Source organism: Fulvia fulva, chromosome 9 (genome assembly GCF_020509005.1).
Source record: "Fulvia fulva chromosome 9, complete sequence".
NCBI lineage: Eukaryota > Fungi > Ascomycota > Dothideomycetes > Mycosphaerellales > Mycosphaerellaceae > Fulvia > Fulvia fulva.
This window is the reverse complement of record NC_063020.1, coordinates 117,626-145,488: the sequence shown is the minus strand read 5'-3', so window position 1 is coordinate 145,488 and position 27,863 is coordinate 117,626. Positions and strand designations below refer to the sequence as shown.

The 27,863-nt window shown below is 53.9% G+C and overlaps 12 protein-coding genes across 12 annotated transcripts; 3 read left to right on the top strand and 9 right to left on the bottom strand.

Annotated features, from left to right (window-relative positions):
• Window positions 1–1,108: 1,108 nt before the first annotated feature.
• Window positions 1,109–1,551, bottom strand: CLAFUR5_08836 (uncharacterized protein; the record flags this gene model as incomplete). Its single annotated transcript, XM_047907984.1, has 2 exons — window positions 1,109–1,441; window positions 1,495–1,551. 2 exons carry the CDS (start codon window positions 1,549–1,551, stop codon window positions 1,109–1,111), a joined length of 390 nt encoding a protein of 129 aa, XP_047766570.1.
• Window positions 1,552–2,005: 454 nt separating this feature from the next.
• Window positions 2,006–2,765, bottom strand: CLAFUR5_08835 (uncharacterized protein; the record flags this gene model as incomplete). Its single annotated transcript, XM_047907983.1, has 2 exons — window positions 2,006–2,394; window positions 2,438–2,765. The coding sequence occupies 2 exons, from the start codon at window positions 2,763–2,765 to the stop codon at window positions 2,006–2,008; spliced, it is 717 nt and encodes a 238-aa protein (XP_047766716.1).
• Window positions 2,766–3,371: 606 nt separating this feature from the next.
• On the bottom strand, window positions 3,372–4,072 carry CLAFUR5_08834 (Alcohol oxidase; the record flags this gene model as incomplete). The annotated part of the gene is made up of 2 exons (XM_047907982.1): window positions 3,372–3,649; window positions 3,703–4,072. 2 exons carry the CDS (start codon window positions 4,070–4,072, stop codon window positions 3,372–3,374), a joined length of 648 nt encoding a protein of 215 aa, XP_047766717.1.
• Window positions 4,073–8,074: 4,002 nt separating this feature from the next.
• Window positions 8,075–10,822, bottom strand: CLAFUR5_08833 (uncharacterized protein; the record flags this gene model as incomplete). Its single annotated transcript, XM_047907981.1, has 1 exon — window positions 8,075–10,822. One exon carries the CDS (start codon window positions 10,820–10,822, stop codon window positions 8,075–8,077), a length of 2,748 nt encoding a protein of 915 aa, XP_047766718.1.
• Window positions 10,823–11,472: 650 nt separating this feature from the next.
• CLAFUR5_08832 (Metallocarboxypeptidase A-like protein) lies at window positions 11,473–12,809 on the bottom strand (the record flags this gene model as incomplete). Its single annotated transcript, XM_047907980.1, has 3 exons — window positions 11,473–12,043; window positions 12,100–12,497; window positions 12,561–12,809. 3 exons carry the CDS (start codon window positions 12,807–12,809, stop codon window positions 11,473–11,475), a joined length of 1,218 nt encoding a protein of 405 aa, XP_047766719.1.
• A 775-nt stretch (window positions 12,810–13,584) lies between these two features.
• CLAFUR5_08831 (uncharacterized protein) lies at window positions 13,585–14,454 on the bottom strand (the record flags this gene model as incomplete). Its single annotated transcript, XM_047907979.1, has 1 exon — window positions 13,585–14,454. The coding sequence occupies one exon, from the start codon at window positions 14,452–14,454 to the stop codon at window positions 13,585–13,587; it is 870 nt and encodes a 289-aa protein (XP_047766571.1).
• Window positions 14,455–14,669: 215 nt separating this feature from the next.
• On the top strand, window positions 14,670–16,587 carry CLAFUR5_08830 (Transcriptional activator protein acu-15; the record flags this gene model as incomplete). The annotated part of the gene is made up of 2 exons (XM_047907978.1): window positions 14,670–16,132; window positions 16,185–16,587. 2 exons carry the CDS (start codon window positions 14,670–14,672, stop codon window positions 16,585–16,587), a joined length of 1,866 nt encoding a protein of 621 aa, XP_047766582.1.
• Window positions 16,588–16,610: 23 nt separating this feature from the next.
• Window positions 16,611–16,847, bottom strand: CLAFUR5_08829 (uncharacterized protein; the record flags this gene model as incomplete). The annotated part of the gene is made up of 1 exon (XM_047907977.1): window positions 16,611–16,847. One exon carries the CDS (start codon window positions 16,845–16,847, stop codon window positions 16,611–16,613), a length of 237 nt encoding a protein of 78 aa, XP_047766413.1.
• A 91-nt stretch (window positions 16,848–16,938) lies between these two features.
• CLAFUR5_08828 (uncharacterized protein) lies at window positions 16,939–17,448 on the bottom strand (the record flags this gene model as incomplete). The annotated part of the gene is made up of 1 exon (XM_047907976.1): window positions 16,939–17,448. The coding sequence occupies one exon, from the start codon at window positions 17,446–17,448 to the stop codon at window positions 16,939–16,941; it is 510 nt and encodes a 169-aa protein (XP_047766411.1).
• Window positions 17,449–18,509: 1,061 nt separating this feature from the next.
• CLAFUR5_08827 (uncharacterized protein) lies at window positions 18,510–21,485 on the top strand (the record flags this gene model as incomplete). Its single annotated transcript, XM_047907975.1, has 3 exons — window positions 18,510–19,145; window positions 19,201–20,847; window positions 20,904–21,485. The coding sequence occupies 3 exons, from the start codon at window positions 18,510–18,512 to the stop codon at window positions 21,483–21,485; spliced, it is 2,865 nt and encodes a 954-aa protein (XP_047766410.1).
• Window positions 21,486–21,797: 312 nt separating this feature from the next.
• Window positions 21,798–23,378, top strand: CLAFUR5_08826 (Apurinic-apyrimidinic endonuclease 1; the record flags this gene model as incomplete). Its single annotated transcript, XM_047907974.1, has 2 exons — window positions 21,798–22,248; window positions 22,300–23,378. The coding sequence occupies 2 exons, from the start codon at window positions 21,798–21,800 to the stop codon at window positions 23,376–23,378; spliced, it is 1,530 nt and encodes a 509-aa protein (XP_047766500.1).
• Window positions 23,379–23,609: 231 nt separating this feature from the next.
• CLAFUR5_08825 (uncharacterized protein) lies at window positions 23,610–27,513 on the bottom strand (the record flags this gene model as incomplete). Its single annotated transcript, XM_047907973.1, is given in 5 exon segments — window positions 23,610–25,922; window positions 25,934–26,007; window positions 26,045–26,279; window positions 26,330–27,011; window positions 27,023–27,513. The coding sequence occupies 5 exon segments, from the start codon at window positions 27,511–27,513 to the stop codon at window positions 23,610–23,612; spliced, it is 3,795 nt and encodes a 1,264-aa protein (XP_047766409.1).
• Window positions 27,514–27,863: the final 350 nt, after the last annotated feature.

Below are 27,863 nucleotides of genomic sequence, written 5' to 3'. Positions count from 1 at the left end.
TTGCTAGTGATGAACGTATTATAATGACATCCATTCATAAAGAGAAGCTTGAACACGAAGGTGTGATGCCGATCTTCCATATTTCCCCTTCGATGGTGTCGGTGTTGCGGTCCTAACCAATTCTCAGGTTACTATCCTCCTCATGTTTCGCCAAAGCCTTGCTTCGCTACGAGATACTCACGGAGCTGCGTCACTGTATTAATGACCGTATATCATGAATCATATCCATCGCGCATCGCAAGGTCGGCACGAAAAGAAAGAGAAGATACATGGAATGTGGTTGCTTGCTCCAACTCGAAGATGCACGGCCACTGTGGTGCAGCAGGAAAGGTATAGTTGCTGGGTACGTCACTAAGTGCAATGCGATTGAATGCCCTGTCAGAATTTATCATCGCGCCACTCTTTGCGGAGTCCGAGTATCACATGCACGCGCCAAGCTTCCACCAGAATATTGCGCCACAACAAACGCCGTCATACACACCTCTACAAAAATTGACCCACACCCACATACACTCGAACTCATTCCGACCAAAAGTTCCGCAAAAAAGAAATCCCAGCGTCTTTTGAACGCTAGGATATCTCTAAGGTCTCAACTTGATATGTTCAATCAAGTTCACCTGTGTTCAACAACCAAGCTCGAACCAAGGGCACAGTACGACGGTCACTTCAATCAAATATTGGTCTCGCAATCCAAATTTAATGTCATGCGGGAGTCTCGTCGGACCCACTTCGTCTCTCCATGAGACTCTATTTGTTCAATATTTGAAGGGTGGTGTATTTGATGTTGCGCAGGTTGAACACCGTTGCACTACATCACAGTGCTTAGCTTGTGATTGGCTTGAGATTGGTTGTTGATGGAAGTGGAAAGATTGAGGTGGAATATATAGGCTAGCGCGTGAAGAAGGGTCCTTACATACAGGCGGGCAACCGTTGGAGGGCGTTTCAGGTGCGTGCGGCAGCGTTTGTAGAGGGGCAGGGCGAGGGCATGGCCTCATTGTTGTTACTGCTAGTCCTACATCTTGCACCATTCCTCAAAAGCAGGAGCATAACCTCATCAACTACCCTCAACGACCCGCCGTCCACGCCTCATCTACCCAACCAGCCGAATCTAAACAACACTACTCCCACCCCCAACCCCTCCACCAAGACCATTGCCACCAGCACCGCGTCCAGCTCCAAGGCCCGTACCAGGCGCCGCGACCGCAACTCCTGACCCTGTCCCTCCACCGGCCACAGGGTTCGTGCTGCTCGCGATCTGAGCAGCGACACGATCCGTGGTCCCTACACCGAGTCCACCACCGATGCCACCATTTCCTGCGCCGCCACCGGCTCCAGCACCGACAAGGGGAAGTGCAGCGGCGAGGGCTGCGCCAACACCGGTCGGGTCCGCGCCAAGGGCGGTGAGGAGGTCGAGGGCTGGGTTTGGGTTGGCGATGGCGAGCTGGGAGGTGTTAGTGAGGTGGGAGAGGAGAAAGAGGGAAGGGCAGGGCGTACTGGAGCTGCAAAGGCGGATATTGCTAGAGTAGCGAGGAGAAGAGTTCGATACTGCATGATCGTGACTGTATGTTTGTGGTGCTGAAGTCTTGCTTTTGAAATGGGTGATGCTCTGCTGTCCCTTGCTGAAGAAGCTCAGGGATGATGATGATGATGATGATGCCGTCAATCGTGGGCGACTTTCATCTTCTTATAAATCTGTCTGCACGAGCCTGGAAGATCTTCGCAGTTCCGCTTCAATGAGTTAATTATTCCCGAAAGAGTGGTCTGTCGCAACTTGACCATGTCCATACTGAAGCCTTTCAGATCCAGAGCGACATGGGGACGCCGATTGTAGACAGCTGAGACTAGTAGACAGTTCATGAGTCCAGCTCGTCGCGCGCCTACATCATACTAAACACACTACAAGCCTCGAGCAAAGCTGGTCATGAGACATTTTGCGTCCGGAGGAATTGCCTGCAGCAGAGCGGGACATTTTGATGTCTCACGACGTCAAAGGCAGCAGCACGTGTTACCTTTCGACCAACGTCCAGTCCTTGACCCATTTCAGCCTTCCTTCCGCGAAGATCTCACCATTCGCCGGCATGTGATTGCCACCTTCGAGTAGCAACGTCCGCACAATGACTTTATCTGGCATTGCGTCATGGTGGTGGTAAATGTGGCTGGTACATGTTGGGCAGAAGAAGCAGCGCACATCTTTGCCGGAGGCACCTTGGTAGGTATAGACTCTCAGCTCACCTTTCGTGATGATGAGGTCCCCTTTGCTAATGATCTGGTTGCAGCTGTAGGGACCTCCTCCGAGCTTCTGGCAGGTCCCACAGTGGCACAGAACATGCTCTGCTTTATCGAGCTTTGCAGTCCAGCGCATCTCGCCACAGTGGCAGGAGCCAGGACGGGCACCTTCCCGAATGGATGGATGTGGTGCCGCAGCGTCGAAGAGAACGCCATCTCGAATGTCCATCCACGACCACACTATCCTCAATCAAAGGCTTCGCGTTCCGCGAAAACTCGGCATGGATCTCATCCTTCGTGAGGTAATAGTCCAGATCGTCTTGGCTTGCTAACTCCAGAACAAAACCATGGGCCATGCCTTTGCTGCATGGTTCCCAGCTGCGGTTCTTTCCCATTCGCATAGACTTCATATACGGGTTGCCATCTCGCAAGCATCTGGTCTTGAGAGCGGTGAAAGCCGAGAAATGTTCTTCGAACTGTGTCCAGGTGATGTGCGGTCTGTATTTGAACAGCACAATGTGAGTGATGGCTTCTGTCATAGTCTTTGTTATTGAGAACTGTATGCAAGGTTAAGGTGTAGCGTGCGTACCACGTTCGTAAGCTGGGAGCAGGAGAAAAGGAAATGCGACCTGGAGGATGGACGAGCGTTGCGACATATACCAGCCTGTACCTCCAGACTTACCTTGATCGGCCAGCAGGACATTCGATGCAGCTAGACATCTGATGGCATCGTTGTCCGTGTCTAAAGGTCTCTGCGATCGGAGAGTTTTGCTGTTGGTTTGGTCAAAGGCAAGAGTTGCCGACTGGGGATTGCAAGTCGGCACGAGGTCTTCTCTTGGTAGTAAGATCATGCACATAGTCAAGGCAGTGGGCGTGAACGATAGGAGCGAAGGTCATGACACCAATATATAGTGTCGATGGATATTGAGGAGACATTGATGGCCGGACGAAAGTGTAGCAAGGTGTGGAATTGAGCACACTGTGTGTTGATTGGTCGAACAAGCGAAGGTGCGCTGGACAAAATGGAACAAACGCCAACGTCAATGACGACGGGATTATGTACTTCAACTCCATCGTTACTCGTCACATAAATACACACCAACCACATTCGGTTTGCTTTTTCGTCAACTTCGTCAACTCGCCGCCTACAACCTAGCGAGGCCAGTGATCTCACGGTTGGCCTGGTAGTCTGGAACACGCATGTCCAAAGCACGACCAGTGTAGCCAAGATCCTCGGCGGTGAGGACGGCACACTTTTCTCCGATGAGAAGCGCAGTGCTGTAGGTGTTGCAACCGACGTTGTCTGGGCAGATGGACAAATCGGCGACCTTGAGGTTCTTGACGCCGTGGACGTTGAGGCGCTCGTCGAGCACACCGTGCTTGACGATGCTGTTGCCGTTCTTTGGTGCCATGGAGCACGTTCCTGCCTGAGTGTTAGCATTGCAGGTAAGTGAGTGAAACATTGGTGCTGCTTACCGAGAGAGTGCCAGGTGGTCTCGACGTGGCGCTTGACCCACTCCTCGACGGCGAGGAGATCGTCCTTGCTGTACTGGAGGTCCTCCTGGATGTGTTGCTGGTGGTTGTTCATGAACGATGGCTCCGGAGCCTTGCCGGCCTCCTTTGGAACGGTCCACGAACCGACCTGGATATTGGCCGTGATGTGGTCTGGGCCGGCATACGCGTTGGTGGTCTCGAGATCCAAGTCCTTGCAGCGAGCTGGAGAGTCGTACGCGTAGAAGGGGTGCATGTTGATGACCTCACCAGCGTATGCGTCCATGCGGCGGGCAGTCTCACGAGACTTGATGTATCCCCAGACCATTGGTGCCATGTCGCGGCGGTCGTTCATGAAGCCAGCGTCAAAGTCTGGAGCTTCATATGGGTTGGGGCTGGTGATGTGGGTAAAGCCACGAGAGAATGGATACTCCTACAAACAGAAGGGTGTTAGCTATACTCGAGAACCACATGGCAGTGTCTGGGACTGTAGTGAACGAGGCCCTTACTAGAAAGTGAAACCTAAACAGAAGGGTGTCAGTCATACTCGAACACCACGTGGCAATGTCTCAGCAAACGCGACTAAGCTGGGGATGCCGCGCGCATGTGTCAGACAGATGATGCCTCTGCCCTTCGGACTTACATGGAAAAGAATTTCCCTGGTGGGACGTGCATGTGGTCGCCGAACCAACCAGCAACGACAGCCCAATGCATGACTGGCTTGTCGGGCTTGTTCTTGAAGTAGCTGTCCCATCCAGACAGGAACTCTGGGAATGGCCAGGACTTCATGTCCTCGAGCTCTTGCTCAGTTGGACGAGCCTTGACACCAGCCTCGATGGCGTTGGTTGCCAATGGACCGGTACCGTTAAGCTCCCATTGGCCGAAGACCTTGTCCTGGACCTCCTTGTTGCCTCGGACGAATTCGTCGAAAGACTCAGCCCACGGCTTCGCGCGGTACAAGGAGAAGTACAGGTAGTGGTCCTGGAAGTTGAGACCGACACCGGGAAGATCGATGATTGGCTTGACACCGGCCTTGCGGAGCTTCTGCGAGTCACCGATACCAGAGCGCTGGAGGATCAATGGCGAGCTGAGAGTGCCACCGCTGACGATGATCTGCTTGCGTGCCTTGAAGATTCTAGACTTGTTCTCGTTGGGGTGGAGAGGCTTGGTTGGGATGGTCTTGACACCGACGGCCTTGTTGCCCTCCAAGATGACCTTGTCAACCTTGGTGTTGCAGACGAGGTGCAAGTTCTCGAAGTGCTGACGGGTGCTGTGGATGTAGGCGTGGGCGGAGTCGGATCGACGACCGGTATCGCGGTTGATCCACTTGAGCCAGTGCTGAGCTCCATGGCCGGTGTTGAGGTCCTCGAGATCGTCGGAGATCGGGATGCCTTGTGACTCAGCGGCACGCAGGAAATCTTGCATGACGGGGTATGTGTAGTTTCCGAAGGAGACCTTGATTGGGCCGTCGAAACCATGGAGATCACGGTTCTGGCAAGCTCTCTGATATGTCTCATGCTTCTTCATCAATGGGAGGAGCTCCTTGGTGGTCCAGCCCTTTGCTTGGAAGTCATCGTAGTCCGAGGCGGAGGCACGGGTGTACATCTGCTCGAAGTCAGTACACGATACAGCTCCGGGAATAGCTCTCACTCACCATGAAGTTGATGGAAGAACCACCACCCAAGATGTTGGCACATGGAACGATGGCACGGCGGCCAGACAGCCACTCAGATGGTCGGGAGTAGTAGAATGTCGCAGTCTTGCTGTCCAACTTCATGTTCCTTGGGTAGATACCTGGACGGAACACCCATGGGTTGTTAAGGTTGCTCTCACCGGCTTCGATGAGCATAACCTGGAGCTTGTGGTCCAAGTTGGCCAGACGGCCAGCCACGACGCAACTGATGTCCGTCAGTACCATTACCGCCATCTTCCAATGCCATAACGACTGACCCGCATGATCCACCACCACACACGATGATATCGACCTCGTCGGGGATCGTCATCTGGACTGATTCTTCAAAACAATCACAAACAAATTCGTTCCTGGTTGGTTGGTGAGATGGGAGGGCTGGAGAGGGTGCCCGAGAGGGATGAGATTCAGAAACTCCCAGATCAGCGTGGTACAACACGCTATATCAACTTCATGTCCCCGCACAGTATCAGCGCTCGGGGAAGAGGAGCTTTGCTGTCCCACTGTCCCCCGTGCATGGATTGACAAGGGATCGTTTGGTGAGAAGGGATCCGCTGCAGGGCAGCTCGCGCCACGCCGGGTCAAGTGAATGAAGGCCAGTCGATGCAGGACATCAGCCTAGAAGCCGAGCATGGCTTGCTTCGGTGTTGGGCTCTTTACGACCCGGACTATCGAAGTCGGATCAGCACGATCTGCTGCAATCACTGTGACCAAGACTGAGTTCTGCGGTGCCTGTGTAACGACATCAATGGCAGCCACAACAGGCGACAACGATGTTTAAGCCGATCAAGCCACAGCCACAGCCAGCTCAAGACCGAAGGACCGGATGCGATGCGGAGAACCTAGCAATCATCCAGCATGCTCCTTCGACGATGTGCTCATACATATCAAGCCAACCGAATCGAGTTCTTGCCAGGGATTGATACTGCAATTCTGGTTGGAACTCACCAATCGTCTAAACGATCCCTGCTGCTCCAGCAGCGTCTAAGCATCTCTGAGGCACATCTCTCAAACAACGAAGCTCATCAGCATGCTCTCGCCAAACAGCATCTTACGATATCCATAGCTCTCTGCCTTGACTCACCGAACCCGATCCATCTGCACCTCATCAGCGATCACTCTACCAGACCGCAACAGATGAGGTCGTCGTAAGGAAGGATCCACAAACAGCTTCCCACCACGCCAGTGAAAGGCCCCGGACGCCATCCGGAACTCTTTCTCCTCCCATGCACGCCCAGACATACAGACCCTGGAGCTGTCCCCTGCACTGCGATTGGTCGTTGTGGAGCTGGGAGCTGGGCCATGTGCAGATGGTCGCTCACGGTTTCACCCTTCTCCACGTCTTCGCTGAACTCTCTCCACATTCAGGATGCGCGGCCCGCCAGCTTTGCGACAACTTGCGGGGAACCATGCACGCCATGCAATGTATCTCACCCATTCAAGTCCGCAATTCACGGCGCCAGCTGTGAATGTACCTAACTACATTACCTGGGAGAGGTACGTACAGGCATTGTCCATCAGAGATGAGGATTGCGCAGCCTCACGCGGCCAGAAAAATCGAAAATCGAAGACCAAAATGCTTTAGTGATGCCGGAAGGTAACCGACGAGAACGGGAGGGAAGGGCCCTGTTGTCCCGATGGACATGGCCAGGGCAACGCAATCGTAGCCCATTGGAGGAATAAAGCATCGTGCCAACCCACGGAGGAGCAGAGGTGATTCGAGTCCACTGCACGGCCTGCACGGCACCGGTGCCTGCAAGTTCTTACATCCTACCACTACTTACTCCGCACCGCCAGCATCAGCAGCAGCAGCAGCTCACGAGCCAAGTAGTTATTCACGCAGAGACAGGCGCCTCGCGTCCTCGCTTGGAAACGTGGTCAACGGCACTGGCAAGTCACCCGCCACGCTTGCGAAGTTGAGTGCCGGTCTGCCGAGCCTGTAGCTCGAAAGACTCTTGGAAGCTTGCTGGGAATCTTGTAGGAATACTCACAGTGCCTCGTATCACCACAACTCTCAAGGAACCTCTAGCGTACCGACTTTCTCACCCAGCCGGATACGGACGCTTCGTCGTCAGGTACGCAATAGCACGGAGGTAACGTATCGCCCTAAACGTACGACGTTCAGCGAGGGGGCTCTCTCTCGTTGTACTGTATGTACGTGATCACCAGCTTCCAGGGACTGTGCCACATACTAGTAGGGTTGACAGCTCCAGTGTTCTGCACCGGCGTGTCAACGACCTGCTGCGACAGGGAAGTTGTTGTAGATCTGTCTCGCTCGGATCAGGTCGGAATGGTGACTGCGTTGGATATGCATGCGTAGATCTAGTGCTTGAGTCGATGGGAGGGAGATGGCCGGATCTCATTCCGAGTGCCTGTACAGCATCCCATCAGATCATGCCACAGCTGCCCTTCCCCTGTTCACAACGCGAACTAGCAATATCTGGATGGCATCTCGTTTCAAGGTATGTTTGTTCAGATTGGAGAGTTCTACCTCACATCCATCTAGATCTACACAAATGATCTGAGAGCCATCATTCTACACCACGGCTTCAAAAAATGCCGCTCCTCATTGGGTTGGGCTGTTTGTAAGTATTCTCATCCAAGAACACGCCATCAATACGCTCCCAAGCTCCATGTCCGCTGATGCCGATTTGTGTCAGTCAAACTTCAAAATACAGCAAGTCCATCTTCCAGGTTGTCCTCGTCGTATAGACCTTCAATGACCTCTTCATTTCGATGTACTGCGTGATGTACCCCTTCATGCTGATCATCACCAGCATCCTGCATACCTTCCCATTCCTCCGGGTCGTCCAGAACATCCCTGTAAGCCGGCGGCGGAACGTCTTCGTCAACCTGAGTGTCACCGTCTCCACATCTTGACTCGAAGTGGCTGTGAGGAGTAGGATACGCGAACGGCGTTGTACCCCTGGCTCGATTGCTAGCTGCTTGACTGCTTCGACCGGGGCCTAGATCTTCTGCAGGGCTCCACCTGGGAGTGAAGTTGACGCCACGCCGCTCGAGTTCTGGAGAAGTGGATGTACGCTGGCGCTTCGTCGAGAAGTACTCTGGTGAGAACTCGACGGTGTTCGCGACTGGCCCAAGCTCGAAGGACGCAACACGTCTTTTCGTGGAAACATTGATGGCGACAGCCTCGGGTGAGGTAGCGCTCGGCATTGAAGAAGACCGTAGCTGTGAGGGACGTGTAGCGGCGGGTGATGGTAGACGGATGTGCTGCTCAGCAGCTGTCCCGGCGTCGCCTTCGGTGGAGATGCCCCACGGAGATCCATACTGGTCCTCGAATGACGAATAGGCGCTGACAGTGTGATCAAGGCGGTCATTGTATGTCCAGCAAGCTTCTACCAAGTTATGGTCCGCCTGCGCTGGCTGAGGTTCACCATCCAGATCACGAGCAGGCAAGTCTTTGAGAGCGGGCCACGACCAGCCGGGCCGGGACGGCTGAGTGTAGGCTTCCGGAGTGGTCAGATACAGCCTGCGCTCGCCATCATTGATCTTCATGAAGACACTCGACTCCAGAAATTCAGCAGTCCACGAAGTTGGTGTGAGCATTTCAGCAGAGCTCAAGAAACGCAGACGAGTTGACTTCTTCACTTTCCGTAGAGGAATGAATCGTTCTTGTAGTCCATGGTACTTTGCAGCTGCATCCTTGACGGGCTCCTCGGACTTCAGCACCTCTCCAAAGGTGGCTGAGATAGCGCTACAGATATGCCGCGCATCTGGCGACTGCAAGGTCACATCGCGAACAAGTCCACGACTTGCAAGCCTCTGGAATACCGAGCCACTTGGTCCGCAAGCTTTGGGAGACAGCCACTCGTCCTGCGTTTGTCTTGCCCATGCCTCGATTGATTCTGTCGTCCACACGCCACTGCTGGCGGTCGAGATGAAGGACGTCCCCGATGTTGGTCGCGAACCACTCCACTCGTCGAGAGCTTGCGTAGCTGATCGCACAGAGTGACGAGTGGACTCACTGGCAGAGAACCAGATACCTGGCAGCTGACGACCAAATGGAAGGAGCACAACTTGCACATGCCAGAGACGATGCGAAGACGGCAGTGATGCACTTTCGAGGTTTAGGATCCGAGATTCGAGAGCGTCAATGCGCGGTCCTGTTTCTGCCGTCGCAGCAAGTGTGGCAAGCACAACGGCCTCGGTGTGAGCAGCTGCATTTTCGTCGTCGAACGAAGCATCTGATGTGAACGAGCTGGTCTCCATGGGGAGCAGACGCCGTCTCTGGCTGCTGGATGGCTTTTCGGATTCTTCTGTTTCTTGACTCGTCTTCGATTGATCCTGCTCTTGGCGCCAGCCCTCGAGCTCGACAACACGACCATCGACAGCGTTGAGTCTTTCTTGAGTGTCATCCGCCTCCTGTGCACGGTCCTGTTCCACACGCCAGTGCTCAAGATCGAGCAGACGCCCATCTTGAAGGTCGAACCGATCCTGCAGTTGGTCGATGGGCATGGATTGGAAGGACATGCTCTCCAAGACATTAATTCTGCGTCCGTACTCTTGAATTGTGTTGCACATCTCTTGTATCGATAGCGCAGGGCCCATGCTTGTCCGAGGTGGCTGGGTGGGCTGACTGGCGGCTGTAGGGACAGCATGATCGCGTCTCGACGTTGTGCTGGCAGTGACAGGTCCAGTCGGGCGAAGCGTTGGACCAGCACCTCGTGTAGGCGTGGAGGCAGGTCGCGGTAATGGCGCCATCAAGCCTCTGAAATCAGGTGTTCCTCGAACGCTTGGTGTCGCTACTTCAGTCGCGCTGTAGTCTTCGGTGCGGTTCATGTAGATGTTGACCGCCGGTATGTTCACGGGCGGTGCCATAGGTCGATTTGACTGCATCCTCGCTCGAAGCTCCCGAGTAGGACTCGCCCTTGATGGCTCATCACAGACGCTGGGTACAGCCGTGGATGGCAGCCGAGTGGTATCTCCAGATCGTGTTCCATTGTCTTGTTGTCTCGCGAATCCATTGAGAGCCTGCCAGAGCTTCGTGTTAATGGAGTGTGCCTGTGACGCTGGCTGTGAAGTGTCTGTGATGCCGAGTCCAGCAGTGTTAGGCCTGCCAACGTTAGTAGTACCATTTCCAGACCCGGCTGGCGTCGCTATCAGCTCGCTCCAGGTTGGAGCAGGCTGAGCCGCGGGTTGGGTCGTATTGTCCGGCGGTTGAGATGTATGCACGTATTGCACCGTCTCCCTTGGTGTGAACGGGTTGACGAGCCCAAACTCGTGATAAACGGCATGGTGTCCGCACCAGCAGAACGCTGCATCTCCAAGCTGATTGTTCAACCAGAATCTCCTACAACCACATATCGGCGCCTTTCCACCAGCAGACAGATCTCGAAAGCCGCACGCTCCATTCGGGAGCTCGACTATCCTGCTGCCGCCGAAGTGAGCCGCCATTGGCGGACCACCAATGGCTGGAGGCCACCTAGCATGCCATGTCTACGAAAAAGAGGTGTGAGGGAGGATTCTTCGTAGGGCGGTCGCAACAGCTTCAGTCTTTGCACGCAAAACTACGGGAAGTCTACGAGCTCGGGAAGCTATATAAGGTCTCGAGGATGGGGAGGTACGGTTGTGACAAGGCGGTCGAGGTGTCGTCAATGGGTGTGCGCGTCTGGATAGAGAAGTGTGCGAATTGTGAAGAAACACGCACGAAAGTCGCCGACTGATGGAAGTGCGACAGTCACTGACATGCCCCACGCTAGATAGACGCCTTGACAGGGTGTTGTTGCCGCGTAACCTGATGCCGCATGATCTGATCACATGCAAGCGTTGTGATTGGCACGGGCCAGACTCCGCGGTATCATCCCACTACTTCCTCCGAGGCCGCCTGGTCGCGTTGCCTCCCGTTCACTTTCACACGAACAACAATTTCACCGTGGCAAGGTCGTGTCACGCGACAACGAGGGTGCAGTTCATGATGCACTGAGCCGGCCACCAAGGCAGCCCTCGATATGATGATCTGGAAAAAATGCTCAAGACAACGTCTTTGTGCCGAGGCATTGATTTGAGAATTGAGGTCATCACCAGGACGACTATATATATGCTGCTCACATCTGCAAAAACATAACCTTCACACCCTCCAACATCTCCTCACCAACCGGCCTAATCTGATCCGGTGGCAACACAAACCCATTCTCACCCTTATCCCTTAGCTCGAAAGCATAAGCATATTCCGCCCCAGCAATATCAGTAGCAAAATCCGCACTGCTTCCAGCAGTAGGATACAGCGTAGCACCACTTAGACCGACCGTGAATGGCGTGCCATAAACACTCGCAATCGCAGCAGCCGCCTTGCTGCCTAGATCAACCTGCGCAGCCGAGTTTGCGGGGACGTTTGCGGTGTAGCCGTATGGCGAGAGGATGTATTGGCCGTAGGAGTGGAAGTCGAGGTATTGCGCGAGAGGCTGCTTCGCTGAGACTGCGGTCATTTGTGCTACGAGGGCTTTGTTCTCTGGAGTGTCGCCGGCGGCACGGCCGCGGTAGGTCTGGTCGCAGGGGTTTGGTGAGGAGCCTCGTGGGTCGCCGGTCCATTGGTATGGCCAGTTGCGGTTGATGTCTGTGCCGTAGCAGAGCTTCAGGCCGCCTAGGAGTGGTGCAGGGGAGCGGTTCTTGCGCCAGCTACAACGTGTCAGTAATTGTATGAATGATTGCCATTTGCTGACAGGTTAACTCACAGGCGATCATTGGTCTGCGAGAACGAGAAGCCATCAGGATTCACAACTGGCAAGATGTAAACATCATACTCATTGGGAATCGTAGCAAAGTCCGTCTCATTGGCTTGATAACCCTTGATCATGTTGTACGCAATGTACTCCACGGTCATTGTAGTAATCCATTCACGGGCATGGACGGTGCTATGCCAGACAACAGCAGGCTTAGTGGAGCTGGTGTCATTGCCAAACAACTTCAATCCAAAGATGTCCCTCTTCTCGTAGGACTGGCCAGCCACGAACCACTCGGAATTGCTTGGGAAAGCCGCGTTCAAGTCTCGCCAGTATTGGATATGGTCGGCGTACGAGTGATATGAGTTGAACCAAGAGTCCGAGGGCAGAGCACCATTCTGTCGCTTGACCTACTTTGCCGACGCGCCAGCACCTTCAGCCAGGATGTCTGCACCAAGATCCTCGTGCATCACTTTATAGTCGAGACCCAGGGCTTCGAACTTTTCAGCATCTTCCTTGGACAAGGAAATGTCAACGTGCTCAGCAGCGCGGTAGTTCCATTGCTCGTAGGAAAGTGCCGACAGCTTGCTGATAACATTGTCGTGGTCGCCGTTGGTTTGGATACGGTATACTCTGTAGCCATCGTAGGTTACGGCGTCATCCCTCGGGAGGACCACCGCAGCTTCCAGAGGCAAGAGTGAGAGGAGACGTGAGAAGCGCATGGTGATGGGTGGGCAGAGCTAAAGCAGGACGTCAGGACAACAGTGCGAGCAGACGACGTCTACTAATATCGAGGCCAGGTTCTGCACCAGCAGCACTGCTGGATGAGCACTGCTGGTCCGACTACTGCGGCTCATAAGCTGTTTACTGTCATTGCAAAAGTAGTTTACTTCCGACCCGCTCGAGGTAGCACTGCGGCACATCTCCTACTTCATTCTGTGTAGATCTGCAGAGTCGTGCACTCTATCAGAAGAAATCGTTGCAAGAAGCGTCGTGCCAAGTGCTACGAGGAGTACACAATGTCGCCCGTGGCTTTTCTTGGCTGCTGTTTGCTAAGCTTGCTTGCGACATGCTATCTGCCCTCGTACGAATAGCACTTTCTGCTTGCCAGACCTTGCAGATGGTGGCGGTCTTTCTTGTGAAGTAAACTCGGTATTTGCTGGATGGTTGATGATCGTGCTGGGCGCCGAGGAGCACTTCGCCTACTCGAGAAGGTGTCGGATTTGACCAAGAGCTCGTAAGCTTCGACCGCGAGCCACTCAGAGAAGGCAGGAACGCGGGTCACGTGCCGTACAATATGGTCTTGTCAGAATAATGTCTCCCGGTCCGTGTTGAGCTCCATCGCTACGGCCAGCAACTTAGTCTTCCTCTGCTATGACTGGACTAATATCGCTGTTCTGGCTTTATTCGGGTTCGAGTCCATGCGGATAATCATTCAGCCTGAATATCTCCCTGAATCCATCAAATGTGAAAGTTTTTGACACGTTCACAGATCTGTCACCAGAATAGATGCGTTGGAAATTGAGAGGGAAGCTTCTCCAATACTGGTGCAGATGCTGTCCGACTATCGCCTGAATCCAGCATTGGTTGCTGTTGCTCCTGCTGTTGCTGCGGTTGTGCCTGCATCCGGGCCTGGTTACCTTGATGAGATATGGAGAACAGTGCTTCTGCAACACCACGGGTCTCTTCGCTGTACCGTCTCTCGTGAAGACTGGTTTTGGGTTCCTGAGGTGACTGCCAATCTGTGCTCGGACTCTGGTTCGTACTTTGGTACGCCTGCTGGTGTCCATTTGGATACGGTGAGATCAATCCATTGTCGCGTGAGATCGTGTCAGGTATAGGCTGAGTTGTAACCATTGTCGGTTGAGGCGGCGTTGGCTCCTGGAAGTGACTGTCGCGCTCGTGGCGGGTGGTCATGACGGGAGGCGCTGGTATCTCTGACGCAGGCCTCAATGCGGTCGCGGTACGTTGCCTTTGCCAGTCTCTGATACTTTCCAGCCTGTTCAGCGGGTATCGCGTCCAGTACTCCTGTCCTGACAAGCTGCCGGTCCATGTTTGATGGCTTGGAGCGGTGCTTGTGCTGCCTAGGTCGCGGTGGAGCGCGTTCGCAACAGTGCTGTCCGACACTTCTTCGAGAAGACTCAGCAGCAGCTTCTCATTCTCCTGGAGACGATCCTGCAATGATCTGAGGTAGTCTTTGGCGGGTCCACGTTTCTTCTGGTCACTCCACCAGCATTCCTCATTGTGCATTCGGCACTGGTCGCATCGCGGCTTCACACCCGAGCATTTCTGTCGCTTTGCACGACATACAGCGCAAGCTGCAGTAATGCGGGATCGACGCGGCTTGTCGGACGCGCCTGCAGGCATTGCGGGATGTCAGCTGTGCATCTACATGGAGGTGTTGATGGTACTAGGTAGAGAAGAGGCAGAACTTAGAAGTGGTGCGGGCCAAGCAACTCCCGAGGCAGTTGCGGAACCGGATGAAACTTCGTTCTCCAGCCGCAACACCACCACCACCTCGACGAGCGTGATGAAGTGCCTGCCATTGCCAAAAGACCGTTCAAACAGCTGACAATGACCCTATGCGGTCGTTTCAGCCGCCATGGACGCACAAGATTCCCCTTTCCAGCAATCACGAGACCGGATCATTGACCCAGCCATCACCGGCCCATGAAAGCCGGTTCATCGGGAGCAGTTCAGGCATATATTTCATCAACACCGTCAAACAAGCATTCGAGTCTTCAGCACAGCACTCGAAGCCCGGGCATCTGCCAGCAGCGGAGGACACCGTCGGCGGCGAGGATGACTACGCTTCTTCGACGAGAAACTCGCCCGAGCGGGCCAGAGGCTTCGATGTGAGCATCAGCAGCTACCGAACGATAGAGGTCGACAACCAGGCTCAGCTTGGCACGCTGCCGTCTCACGAGACTGCGCAAGCCAATGCTATCAGCTATTTCAAGACATGGCACCCAGTTCTGCCGTTCTTGTCCGGACCTGAATTCCTACAAGAACTGGAGGCACTGTATTCGGACCCCAGGACAAGCTCAGCCTCCTGCACGATACCGGTAGATCGACGGCGTCTCTGCTATGTTGTCATTTTCCAGTGTGTCTTGAGCATGGGATCATACGCGCAACCTCCTGGCCTGAGCGATGTCCCCTCTCGCTCGAGCCTGTTGTCCATAGCAGCGATGCTAGCTACAAGACATGACACTTTGACAATCCAGACGGTGCTGGCAGCTCAGCTGTACTGCCTCTCTACTATGGCTTTACGCACTGCATCATCACTTGGCGTCCTACTGACCAAACTTCTTTACCATGCTGGCCTCCATCGCTGTCCGTATCGATATCCTCAACTTTCGAACGAGGATCTTGAACTGAGGGAGCGTATACTATGGGCGTCGTATGCTCTGGACAGATATGTATGTCAGGCTTTGGGGATCCCAGTGTCTCTGTCCGATGCCGAAATAGACGTCTGCGTGCCTGGCAAGAGAGAGATACATACCGTGGCTCACGAGAGAGTGGGTGCCACGAGGCAAGACGAAGAAACTAAAGAACAAACCAAGGATGCTGCCAATGTCAACAAGGAAGTGATACTGGCCAACTTTGTCGAGCATGGCCGTCTGGTTGGCAGAGCGCTTGAGATCTTCCACTCCTCATTACACTCCCGCAATAGCGATCCGAGAAAGGTCCTCTTTCTACGATCAGACGTGGACAGATGGTTCAACAACCTACCCGAGGAGCCTAGACTCACGACAGAAAGCAGTTCTGCAGACGAGCAAGTCGCTCGGTTCCTACCGTTCTTCCATGTACTGTACGAACAGCTTGTCATCTCCATCAATCGTCCATCTCTGTCCTTACCGAGAAACGCGCCCGAGTTTCATCATGGGCTACAAGTCAATATCGGCGCTGCTAAACGGACAATCAATGCTTTGGAATTGCAAAGCACCTTGTTCTGGCCCGGCTACCTCGCATCCGTATGGATGTCCGGCCTGATCATATCATTTGCATGTCAGGTGGGACTGTACAACATCGCGCAAGGATCGCAGTGAGTAGCAGTTGAGGCAGTAATGTTCTGACCCCAGCTAATCGACTCACAGGGGGATCCTACGTTGCCTTGATCTTCTCAAACGTATGGGTGACCGCTGGCAAAGTGCACGGCGCTGCCACGCTGCACTGTCGACACTGCTCTCAGACCTTCAGCGTACTCAACGCCGAACCAACTCAGAGGCATTTGGAGACGAGGATGTTTACTCCATACTGGCCAAGCGCAGACGACTGGACTCGAATATACGATCGCCGCCTCCACATGCTGTCACTTCAACGCCGCCTACCACGTCCACGGGGACCACTGTCCAACACAACGGAGCACAACCGGCAACGATGTTTACTAATAGTAATGGAGAATGGGATGTCAACGACTTCTTCCGAGATCTATCCTGGAATAACCTGTTCGACATTGGTGATGCCCAACATCCTGATCTGCAGCTCTTCGCCGGCTGAAGGTCGATGTACATGAACACCCTTCACTCCATGCCTGAGTCATGTGGACTTTCTGTTTTCACGACACCACTCTGTGGACTCTCCATCTTGACGTCAACACTTTGTGGACTTTCTGCTTCCATGCCACCACTCTCTGGACTCTCTACTTTTACGCCACCACGCTGTGGACTGTCCTCTTTCACACCGTCGCTCTGTGGACTCTCCTCTTTCACACCATCACTTTGTGGACTCTCTGCTTTTACACTACCACTCTGTGCCATGTTCTTGGTCCCACATCGGCAATTGCCCGGCCAACAACAGCAAGTATTGGTATTGATCATCGATATCCCTGAGCTCCTGCAACAAATGCTCCTAGCACGCCAGTCGAAACATTATATGTCGCTCAATATATCCCCCAAAACCTCGACCCTGATGCAGCATGCTTGCCAAGTGTCTCCGTTCTGTGGCACCTGCAATGTCGAAATCCCGCAAAATTTGCAACAGGAAGTCGCGTCCGACCCATAGTGCGCCAAAGAGGAATCGCTGCGCGTCTTGCAGTATCTCAAGGTCTTCAGGTGGCGATTGTGCATTCGGCCACAAAGCTCGACTTGCTCCTAGCAAGCTGATGTCGAGGCGGGCACGCATGTCGACTATATCGAGTATAGCATCCATGACCCTCTCGATTGGGAACTCGCCAATGGGGTTCCAATACGTGGTGGTGTACCTGGTGACTGGAGTTGGTGCGATTCGAAAGAACATCACTGGCAGGTCAGTGTCGGGGAAGATGACCGGCTCCCGCGAGCAGTCTGCGTCGGCGATGTTGGGATCCCATAGTGTGTGGAACCCGGTCTGCTGAGCGAAGAAAGTTTGCAATGGAGTCATGATGCTGGCTTTGATGCTGCAAGTTGACTTGCTGGTATAGACGATGTGGGATTGGTGTGATGGATGGGGACTGTTGATATTCAGACAGCGAGTGTTTCCCAAGGAGGAATGGAGGTATTGGATGGTGAAAGTTGATTCTCTGTGGTATAGACGATGTGCGATTGATAGACACTGTTGACGTGGAAACAGTGAAGTCCACTTCGACGAGCGACGACGAAGGCAGAGTGGGTGAGAAAGAAGCTACTTGCCGCACCGTAACAGACGCCCCTACTCTCTGTGGCACAGATGTGCAGTAGCTCGGTCGCTGTTGAGAGTCTCAGAGCATGACTCCCTCGCAAAGTGCAGTCGCAATGATCTTTGGCACAAACGTAACAGTAGAGGAGCTACTTCCTGTAACAGCAAAGCACTTCTCCCTTGCCGTGAAGAGTCAGCGACTACGCGGTCGCTGCTGGCAATGTTGAAGCATGGCGTGCAACCTCGCAGGTCACGTATGATCTTCTATCAGCAAGCCAGGCGTGCCCATGAGAAGTCGTGAACTAAATGATTCGTGAGGCAATCACATGCTGTCGAAATGCATGGCCGAAGTATCTCACGAGGGTCTGAATTGTCTCAAACGTTTCCTGTGACGTTTCCTGAAGGGGAAGCAACACTTGGCAATCGCGACCTGCCAGCTCTCAATAAGGTGTATTTTCCTAACACTTCGCGCATGTTTCTGCGACATTCGACCATCTGTGAGCGCGATCTTTGCAAAGCTGACTGCTTGACGTCGTTCAGCGATTGTGTAACAAATTGAACAACGCGCTTGTGTTAGAGCTCGCTTGAACCACCACTCCACCGGCCGACCCCCCGAATCCACGGGTGCATGTGAAGCTTGCATTTCCCGGGCATTGCGATCTTGACACTTTTACGAATACATACACACCAGCCACGTTGCACCTCCTTCACACGAGCAGGCAACATCACTCTCACCATAAGCAGCGGCGACCCCTCCCTACGTTCAGCGACATACCAGGGGAGGAGTGGGCACACAAGCGCGGACAACGAGCACACCGTAACAGATCATGGCCAACCCCTACCAACAGGACGCCGGGCCAGATCCTGAGGGCGGCTCACCGTACCCTCAGGATGGTGGAGCATACGACCAACAGCCTGCAGCGGGTGCCGCACCCAAAAAGAAGCGCGACAGATATGCTGGCCAGGCTTACGAGTTTGGAGCTGGCGGAAATGCAGCAGCTGCACCACCTGGGGGAGGACCATACCCTGGCCAGCAACCAGTAGCGGCGCAAGCACCACAAAATATTCAGGGAGGGTATGGCTACCCAGGGCAAGGAGCGCAGCCCGCTTATGGCATGCCACAACAGCCTTCGTACGGCGACCCAGCTATGGGCAGCCCTGCACCCCAGCAGGTACCATATGGACAACCACAATATGGCGCTCAAGGCGGGTATGAGGCTCCAGCTCCTGGCTACCCTACTCCTGCGCAGCCTGGCATGCCACCAGCAGGTGTCCAGGGCATGACGCAGCAATTTGGGCAGATGGGCATGGGAGGAGGCCAGCCAGCACCTCAGCCACAGCAGCAGCAAGGCGTGCAAATGAGACTTAACCCGTTGCAACCTGTGGACATCAGCCCCCAAGGCCAACCATTCCATGTCAGCGACCTGGATCAGCCTCCCCCACCTATTATTCTGCCACCAAACGTGAGTATTCCGACAACAGTGGCTTTGACGTCCTAGCTAACATGATCCCTCCCAGTCCTCAGTCACACCGTCACCGCACGCCAATTGCTCGCCGAAATATGTCCGCTCGACGCTAAACGCCATGCCTGCGACCGCATCCCTCCTCAAGAAGAGCAAGCTTCCCTTCGCGCTCATCATTCAGCCATACGCGACCCTCCACGACTCAGAGGATGACGTGCCAGTGCAGAGCGACCAGGTCATTGCTCGTTGCAGAAGATGCAGGACATACATGAATCCATTCGCAAGTTTCTTGGATCACTCGCATAGGTGGAGGTGTAATATGTGCAACCTGACCAACGACGTGCCACAAAGCTTCGACTGGGACAGTGTCAAGCAGCAATCTGTGGATAGATGGCAGAGACCGGAGCTCAACTACGCAGTCAGCGAGTTCGTCGCACCGCAAGAGTACATGGTTCGAGCACCACAGCCTCTGATCTACCTGTTCCTCTTCGATGTCAGCTATGCTGGTGTCACAAGTGGACTGCTAGCGACTGCCGCACGATGCATTCTGGAGAGCTTAGACCGGATACCAAACACGGATCGACGGACACGACTAGGCTTTATGGCGGTGGACAGCTCGCTGCATTACTTCAGCATACCGCGAGATGGAGGCGAGAACAATGATGCGAAGATGCTCGTAGTCAGCGATCTCGACGAACCATTCCTGCCAACGCCTGAGGATCTACTGGTCAACCTCACAGAATGCCGCGCCAACATCGAAGCGTTCCTCGAGAAGCTCCAGGGCATGTTTGCGAACCCACAGAACCCCAGCTCCGCCATGGGTGCAGCTCTGCGCGCCGGTCACAAACTCATCAGCCATGTTGGCGGCAAGATGGTTGTCCTGTCTGCCACTCTCCCCAACACTGGTTTCGGCAAGCTCGACATGCGAGAGGACAAGAAGCTGCTAGGTACCTCGAAGGAAAACGCTCTTCTGCAGACGCAGAACAGCTTCTACAAGAGCTTCGCGGTCGAATGCAGCAAAACTCAGGTGTCTATTGACATGTTCTTGTTCAGCGCCCAGTATCAGGATGTGGCAAGCTTGAGCAACCTTCCCCGATATACTGGAGGTCAGACATATTTCTACCCGGCATGGAACGCGGCGCGAACAGAAGATGCCATCAAATTCGCAACCGAGTTCAGCGACTACCTCTCGTCAGAGATTGGCTTGGAAGCTGTACTGCGTGTGCGTACAACTACTGGACTCAGACCCAGCGCTTTCTACGGCAACTTCTTCAACCGATCGAGCGACCTCTGCGCATTCCCCTCAATGCCCCGAGACCAAGCCTACGTTGTTGAGATTGCAATCGATGAAAGCATTACCAAGGCTTTTGCTTGCTTACAAGTCGGCGTACTCCACACTACGTGCAATGGCGAGCGAAGGATTCGTGTCATGACTCTTAGCATACCTGTTACGCAGAATATGGCCGATGTCTACGCAGGAGCTGATCAACAAGCCATCACGCACTACTTCGCACACAAGGCAGTCGAGCGGGCATTGAGCAGCGGCCTCGATGCTGCTCGTGATGCTCTGCAGGCGAAGATGGTCGAGCTGTTGCAGACTTACAAGAAGGAGCTCGGCGGTGGCAACATGGGTGGAGGTGGCCTCCAGTTCCCAGCAAACATGAGAGCACTGCCAATGCTCTTCCTTGGCCTGATGAAGAACGTAAGTTATCACCCCATGATTGGATTTTGTATGCAGCAAACTGACCACATTCTCAGCTTGGCCTTCGAAAGTCAGCACAGATCCCTACCGACCTTCGATCAGCAGCACTTTGCCTACTGTCGACACTTCCACTACCCCTCCTGATGCAGTACATCTACCCACGGTTATATTCGCTACACGACATGCCCGATGATGCCGGTCTGCCCGACGCAGAGACCGGCGCGATTGTCATGCCACCCGCGCTCAACCTCACCTCGGGCAACATCGCCCCGTATGGTTTATATCTTATCGACGACGGGCAGACGCAATTCTTGTGGCTCGGTCGCGATGCCGTCCCTGCTTTGATCAACGATGTGTTCGGCACTGAAGACAAAAACCAGCTCAAGCAAGGCAAGACAACGATTCCTGTACTAGAGACTGAAATGAACGAGCGCGTGCGGGCTGTCGTTGAGAAATCGCGCGATCACCGCGGCAAGGGCTGCGGCAGCATTGTCGTCCCTCCACTCTACTTGATCAGAGAGGACGGCGAGCCATCGCTGCGGTTGTGGGCACAGACGATGCTCGTGGAAGACCGAGCCGATCAAGGGGAGAGTGGTGCCATGTTTATTGGAAAGCTGAGGGAGAAGGTGATCTCATAGGTTGAGTCGCCGATTGTGTCCAGGCAGTTGAGTGTTGCTGGGGTTCTGGGGTTGAGTTGAGTGAGCGTTCGTAGCATTACAGCGGGCTGGTCAAGCCGCAAACGCGACAGACTCGGAAATATGTAGGGAGTAGCATAGATGAGATGAGATGCAAAAGCAGAATTGAAATGTCTATCAACAATCATGTATGCTGAAGAGCCCGAGTGTGAGATCGCGTGCCTGCATCAAACGCGTCATGATTCTCGCGTCCCCCAGATCTCGATTACACGCAACATTGAAGTCGTTGTTCCTACACGACAAGACCTTCTGATCATGCCGCCGAAAAGGAAGCTGAAGCAAGAGCCCGCTGATGAAACTGCAGAGCTGTTAGAGGTCAATGGCACTGCTACGAACGGCGTGAATGGCGATGCAGCAGCGCCCACCAAGAAGCGACGCACGAAGAAGGAATCGATCGAAGCGACAGTGACAGAAGAACAACCAGCCGCAACGCCAAAACGATCGCGTGCTACGAAGGTGAAAGTGGAAGTCGAAGAAGAGGAAGAAGCAGTAGAAGGCGCAGCGCCGAGTCTTCCCAAGCGGAAGCGCAAGGTCAAGGAGGAAATCAAGCAAGAGGAGGAAGTCGATGGGAACGGGGAAGTCGTTGAGAAGACAGCCAAGAAGAAACGGAAGACGAAGGAAGAGAGGGACGCAGAGATGATACCATTGGCGAGCAGAACACTCGGACACAGGCTCTTCATCGGGGCACATGTTAGTGCTGCTGGAGGTAGTCATGTCTGTACCTCGCGTACCCACTCCATAGCTGACGAGTATACAGGCGTCCATAATGCCATCGCCAACAGCGTCCACATCGGCGCCAACGCCTTTGCCCTCTTCCTCAAGTCCCAACGCAAGTGGGCTAACCCACCCCTTCTGGAGGACGTAGCATCCTCTTTCCACGAGAAGTGCGGTCATCATTCCTATACTCAATCTCAACATGTAGTGCCTCATGGGTCCTATCTCGTCAATCTGGCGCATACGGACAAGGCCCGCACGGCTCAAGCCTACGACTCCTACCTCGATGACTTGAAACGATGCGAAGCATTGGGGATAAAGCTGTACAATATCCATCCGGGCAATACTGCCGGGAACGATAGAGCTGTGGCGATACAGCACCTCGCCTCGAACATCAATCGAGCCCATCAAGAGACAAAGAGCGTAATCACACTCCTCGAGAACATGGCAGCAGACAACAACACCATCGGCACAACCTTCGAAGACTTACGGGACATAATCTCTCACGTCGAAAACAAAGAGAGGATAGGTGTCTGCATCGACACCTGCCACGCCTTCGCCGCAGGCTACGACCTCAGAACACCCGAAACCTTCAAATCCACCTTTGATCAATTCTCCTCCATCGTCGGATTTCAGTACCTTCGCGCCCTACACATCAACGACTCCAAAGCGCCCCTCTCCTCCCACCGCGACTTGCACGCAAATATAGGAACCGGCTTCCTCGGCCTCCGCGCTTTCCACAACCTCGTCAATGATCCACGATTTGAGGGATTACCGCTTGTGTTAGAGACCCCGATCGAAGTGCGAGACGATGAGGGGAACCTGGTGAAAGATGAGAAAGGGAAGGAGAAAGAAGATAAGGGCATTTGGGCGAGGGAGATTAAGATGCTCGAGGGGATGGTGGGGATGGATGTGGAGGGGGAGGAATTTTTGAAAATGGAGGCTGAGTTGAGTAGGAAGGGGGAGCCGGAACGGAAGAGGGTCATGGAGCAGGTTGAGAAGAAGAAGGAGAAGGATTCTAAGAAGGCTGAGAAGGGGAGTAAGAAAGCTGGACAGACAAAGGGGAAGCGGAAGGGGAAGGTGGAGGAGAGTGAGAGCGAGTTGAGCGATGAGGAGGTGTAGGTCAGGTCGCAGTCGAGCAGGCGCAGAAGGATAGATATAAAGATACCCCGTCACCAGCATCATGATACCTCCATATCTATGCTGAGTCAGCAACGAGTAGTCTAGTATATGCTCAAGCAGCGGTGAAGACTCAACCCCGACTAGAGGCAAGGACTCGCATTGTCAACAGTGAAAGACGAAAAGCGCTATCCACGATCCGACCACACCGCACCAGCACCCAATTCCACCTCTTCACATAACCTGCGCCCTCGTACTCCTCTCGTAGAACTCCAACGTACACGCCGCCAAAAAGCACGGAATCTCCTTTCTCCCCTCCACCCAAAACTCAATCATATGCCTAATCTCCCCCGCAAAAACACTCTGCGGTCCACCCGAGACCTTCATCGTCCCGTTCTCGCCATCAAACACAATACTGTTCTCCTCCTCATCTTCGCCGTTGTTGAGTAAAGCTGGGTATAAGATGGACGTAGCTTTGACGCGACCGTTGGGCATGAAGTCGAGTTTCCAGCCGAGGATGGAGCAGACTGCTTCGCGGAATTCGAGGGATTTAGAGGTCCAGATTTTCTTGAGGCGGTCTTCTTTTTTGGTCATTTTTTGGATTTGGGATTGGGCTGATTCGAGTTGGAGGCGGGAGTTTTCGAGGGAGGAGATGGGGACGACTTTGGTTCCGTTGGGTTTACCCTCGAGTTGGGAGAGGAGAGCGGAGTTCTCATCCCGCAGGACACGAAGCGTCTCCATCTTGATCGCTTCCGCTTGGGCGGTGGGGTTGTTGCGAAGCTCGAGGGTGCGAGTCTTGGTCGATTCGCGGAGGGAGCTGACTTGGGCTACGCTGGCTTTGAGTTCGGCTTCCAGGAGGGTATTGCGGTTCTGCAATTTGGAGAGGTCGTCTTGGAGGGTACGGGCCTTACGTCGTAGCTCTCCGAAGCGTTCGTCGGAGGCTTCGTCTTCTTCGCGGGCACGTTTTCGGGGTGTTTCGATGATGGGTGTTGTGGGTTGTTTTTCGAGTTTGGAGAACTCGGCTTGGATGGTTTGGAGTTCTGTTCGATACTGCTCGACGAGAGTTTCGAGGTCGTGGATGAGTTTTGTGTTCTGTTCGTCCTTTTGCTCGGGCTTGAATTCTGCTTCTTCAGCTTCGAAGGTTTTCATTTGAGCGCGCAAGTATTCTACTTCCTTGATTGCGAGATTCTTCTGTCGCTCGAGGCGCGCCTTTGCTTTTGCATCGCCGGCTGAGGTGCCTGTACTCGTCGCTTGTGTCTGGCGCGTCGTTTCGAGCTCCGATAATAGTCGTGTCTTCTCGTCTTGGAGATTCTGTATGTTGCTCTGCAGCACCTTCAACTCTGGTTCGATCTCACCCAACTTGTGCAGAAGATCGGCGTGCTCTAGGCGTTCCTGCAAGAAAGCCTTCGCCATCTGCTCTGGGGTTTCATATCGTAGCTCCTCTTCGCTGCCACCTTCTGTCTCGAGATAGCTGGTCCAGCTTAGCTTCTCATCCTCGAGGATCCTCTTTTGTAGCTGTGCCTCGTTCAGCTCCTTCCGTAAGTCGTCCATCATGCGCACCTTGACTTCAAGCGCGCGCTTCTCCTCTTCCACGACCTCAATGCTCTTCTGCGACCTACGGAACTGCTTGAGCTCGGCTATATGCTCGCGATTCTGCGTCTCCAGCTTCTTGATGTACGCGACTTGCTCCGATAGCTCTTTCTTGATGACTGCAAGCGTATCAGAGTCGCCAGTCTGCGCCTTTAATCGCAGCACTTCATTCTCCAGCTCGCCAACCTCAGTCTCTTTCCGTACCAACTTCTGTTGTACGGTTTGCAGCGCTGCGACTTTACTGCTCAGATCTTGCTGAATGTCCTCAACCGATGCTTGCAGCGTTGTATTTCTCTGTTCCAGCTCACCATACGCGTATTTGCTCTGTCGATCATGCGACTCCAGGTCTGCTTTGGCTTCCTCGAGGTCGTCCCGTAATGATCGATTATCATCCTGCAGCTTTCTATTCTTCTTCTCGAGTTCTGACTTCTCGTTTGTCGCCTTGTCTTGCGCGTCCTGCTGCCCTCGTATTACAGCCTCTGCTTTCTTAGTCGCAGTATTCGCAGCTGCCTCTGCCGCTTGCGCTCGCTTGAAGTCGGCATCGGCGCGGTTCTGCGCGTCGCGTAGCTCTTGCTGGTGGTGTAGTTCGTGTAGTTCGCGCTCTTGTTTCAGCGAGTCCAGTTCATATTGCGCGGCCTTTAGCTGTGCTCGCAAGTCCTCATTGTTGTGGTCTGGTCGGACCGTGGACTGCTTCATCGTTTCTCGTAGTGGCTCGCGTGTGGACTGTCGCAACGGTTGTTGGCTTGCGACTTCTTCGCCGGTGAAAATGTCGAACGTCGGCTGCGTCGCGCGTGCCATTGCGCCGGTGGATGATTGTACATGAATGTCTGTGAATGTTGTTTGCGTTAAGTAAGCACTTCCGCATTGGGCTTCGAGTTTAAAGTTCAAGCTCGAGATCCGAGATAGATCCGAGATCGTGATGGCACGTGCTTTTACTGGGATGACGGCGACTTCCTTCTGTCCCACACTTTATTCAGAGCAACAACAACACGACTTGCACTTTCACACTTCGATGAGAAATCGACGCAACGACAGAGGTAGTCTTTATTTCTTATTCCATCCACTTCTTGTGAGCTCACCTCTCTTGGCCTTGATACGCCACAGCTCGAACAAACAACCACTGCTCACAATGAAGGCTATGGCAGCAAAGAGCTGTGTGTAAAGATATCCCCACCGTCCTTTTGCAGGCCGCCTCAAATACAACGCTATGACCTCTGCGAAAGTCGTTGGCAGAACAGTTGTCAACCACTGTATCGACAGAAACGAAGGCACTTCAGCCAGGCCGGCAACTTCAGCACAAAGAGGCCCGATTGTCTAATGACCGTCAGCTGGGCATCGGTTCACAAATTTAGAGCGTCACTCACCATCCAGTAGATCCCAACTGTGGCACCAGCGATCAAGACGTAGAAGATCAGAAAGCCGTACGATGTGGCCGGTATCCAGAAAACAAAGATGAAGACAGCATTGAGCAGCGTCACCACCGCGGCAGTCTGAATACGACCACGGTAGTCGCTGATGACACCTAGCGCTGGTCTTCCAACGCCCGTTCCGAGGTTAAGTAGAGCAGTGACCACGCTGGCTTGTGACTGCGTCAGCCCTGCGACCTGGACCGCATAGTTGGACAAGCTGAATAGCAGTGTCATGTGTCCAAACAGGTTGATGAACGCCCAGCCAAGGAGCAGCAGGCAATCGTATCTCTTCAGCAGATGCACAGCAAACCCTAGCTGAGGTGGCTTGACGACCTTATTCCTGTCCCTCACAAGATAGGTCCCGACGAAGTTACCAACAAGACACAGGATCCCTGTGATCCTCAGAGCCCATGCCAGACTAATCTGCTCAATCATCGCATTGGTTCCCAACGAGAATGCCAAATCAGAGAACCCACTACCAGCGGACGCAATCCCACCGGCCAAAGATCTCCGCTTCAGGAACCACTGCGGCAGCACCTGCACACTCGGGATGAACACACACCCAAGCCCAAGCCCAACCAGTACTCCCTGCGTCAAATATAACTGCCAAATCTCCTTCGCGAAAGAGCAATGTATCCTGCCGCAAACATGACACAGCCCGCTGACATAACCCAGAAGCGCCCTATCTCACGGGTGAGGATCGTGCAGATGGGCGATATGACCATTGCTACACCGGGTTCCATGCCGCCGATTAGGGCGTAGTCCAATGGCGTGGCGCCGGGGAAGTAGTCGGTCGCGAGGTAGTTTGAGATGTAGACGCCGTAGGAAGCGGCGATGCCCCAGGTGAAACCATTGATCATGGAGATGGCGCCGCAGACGACCCAGGCGTAGCCGCCATCTGGAGGAGCGTCGATGTCGATGGGTGCGCAACTGGTGGGCTCGATGATGGGGCCAAGAGTATCTGTCGTTGGTGCTGATTCGGGTTGTGCGTTCTGGCTCGCATTTCTTGATTTCTCCGACTTTTTAGTGCAGTATTCTTCGTCTTCTGCTTTTCTGGCGACAATGCTAGGTGCTGCTGGGCCGCGGTACTGCGGCGAAATGGAGTTGACTGGACTCTCACTGCCAGCATACAACCACATTATCTACGAAGCGCTTGATGGCAACCTTGTAGCAAGACTTCAAGGTATCGTGGACGTTGTAGTCTAGATTGCTTGGTCTTCGTTGCTCAAATTGGCCACTCTCGTGACTTGAGCTAGCGTGAGTGTGGGCGCGAACTCGTTGGAGTCATGCAGGCCTACTGTCTCCAGCCGGTGGAGGATTCGATCGTGACGATTTGCTGCTATGTTGTCTGCAAAATAGTGATTGGTGGTTTGCAGGATGCCGGACATCTCATCCGCTAGCAGAAGGCTCAATTGGGTGAGTGCCTGATCTCTGGCCTGACGCATGGAACGAACCAATTTTGTGGTCCTCAAGCCTTTGTCGGACAGTC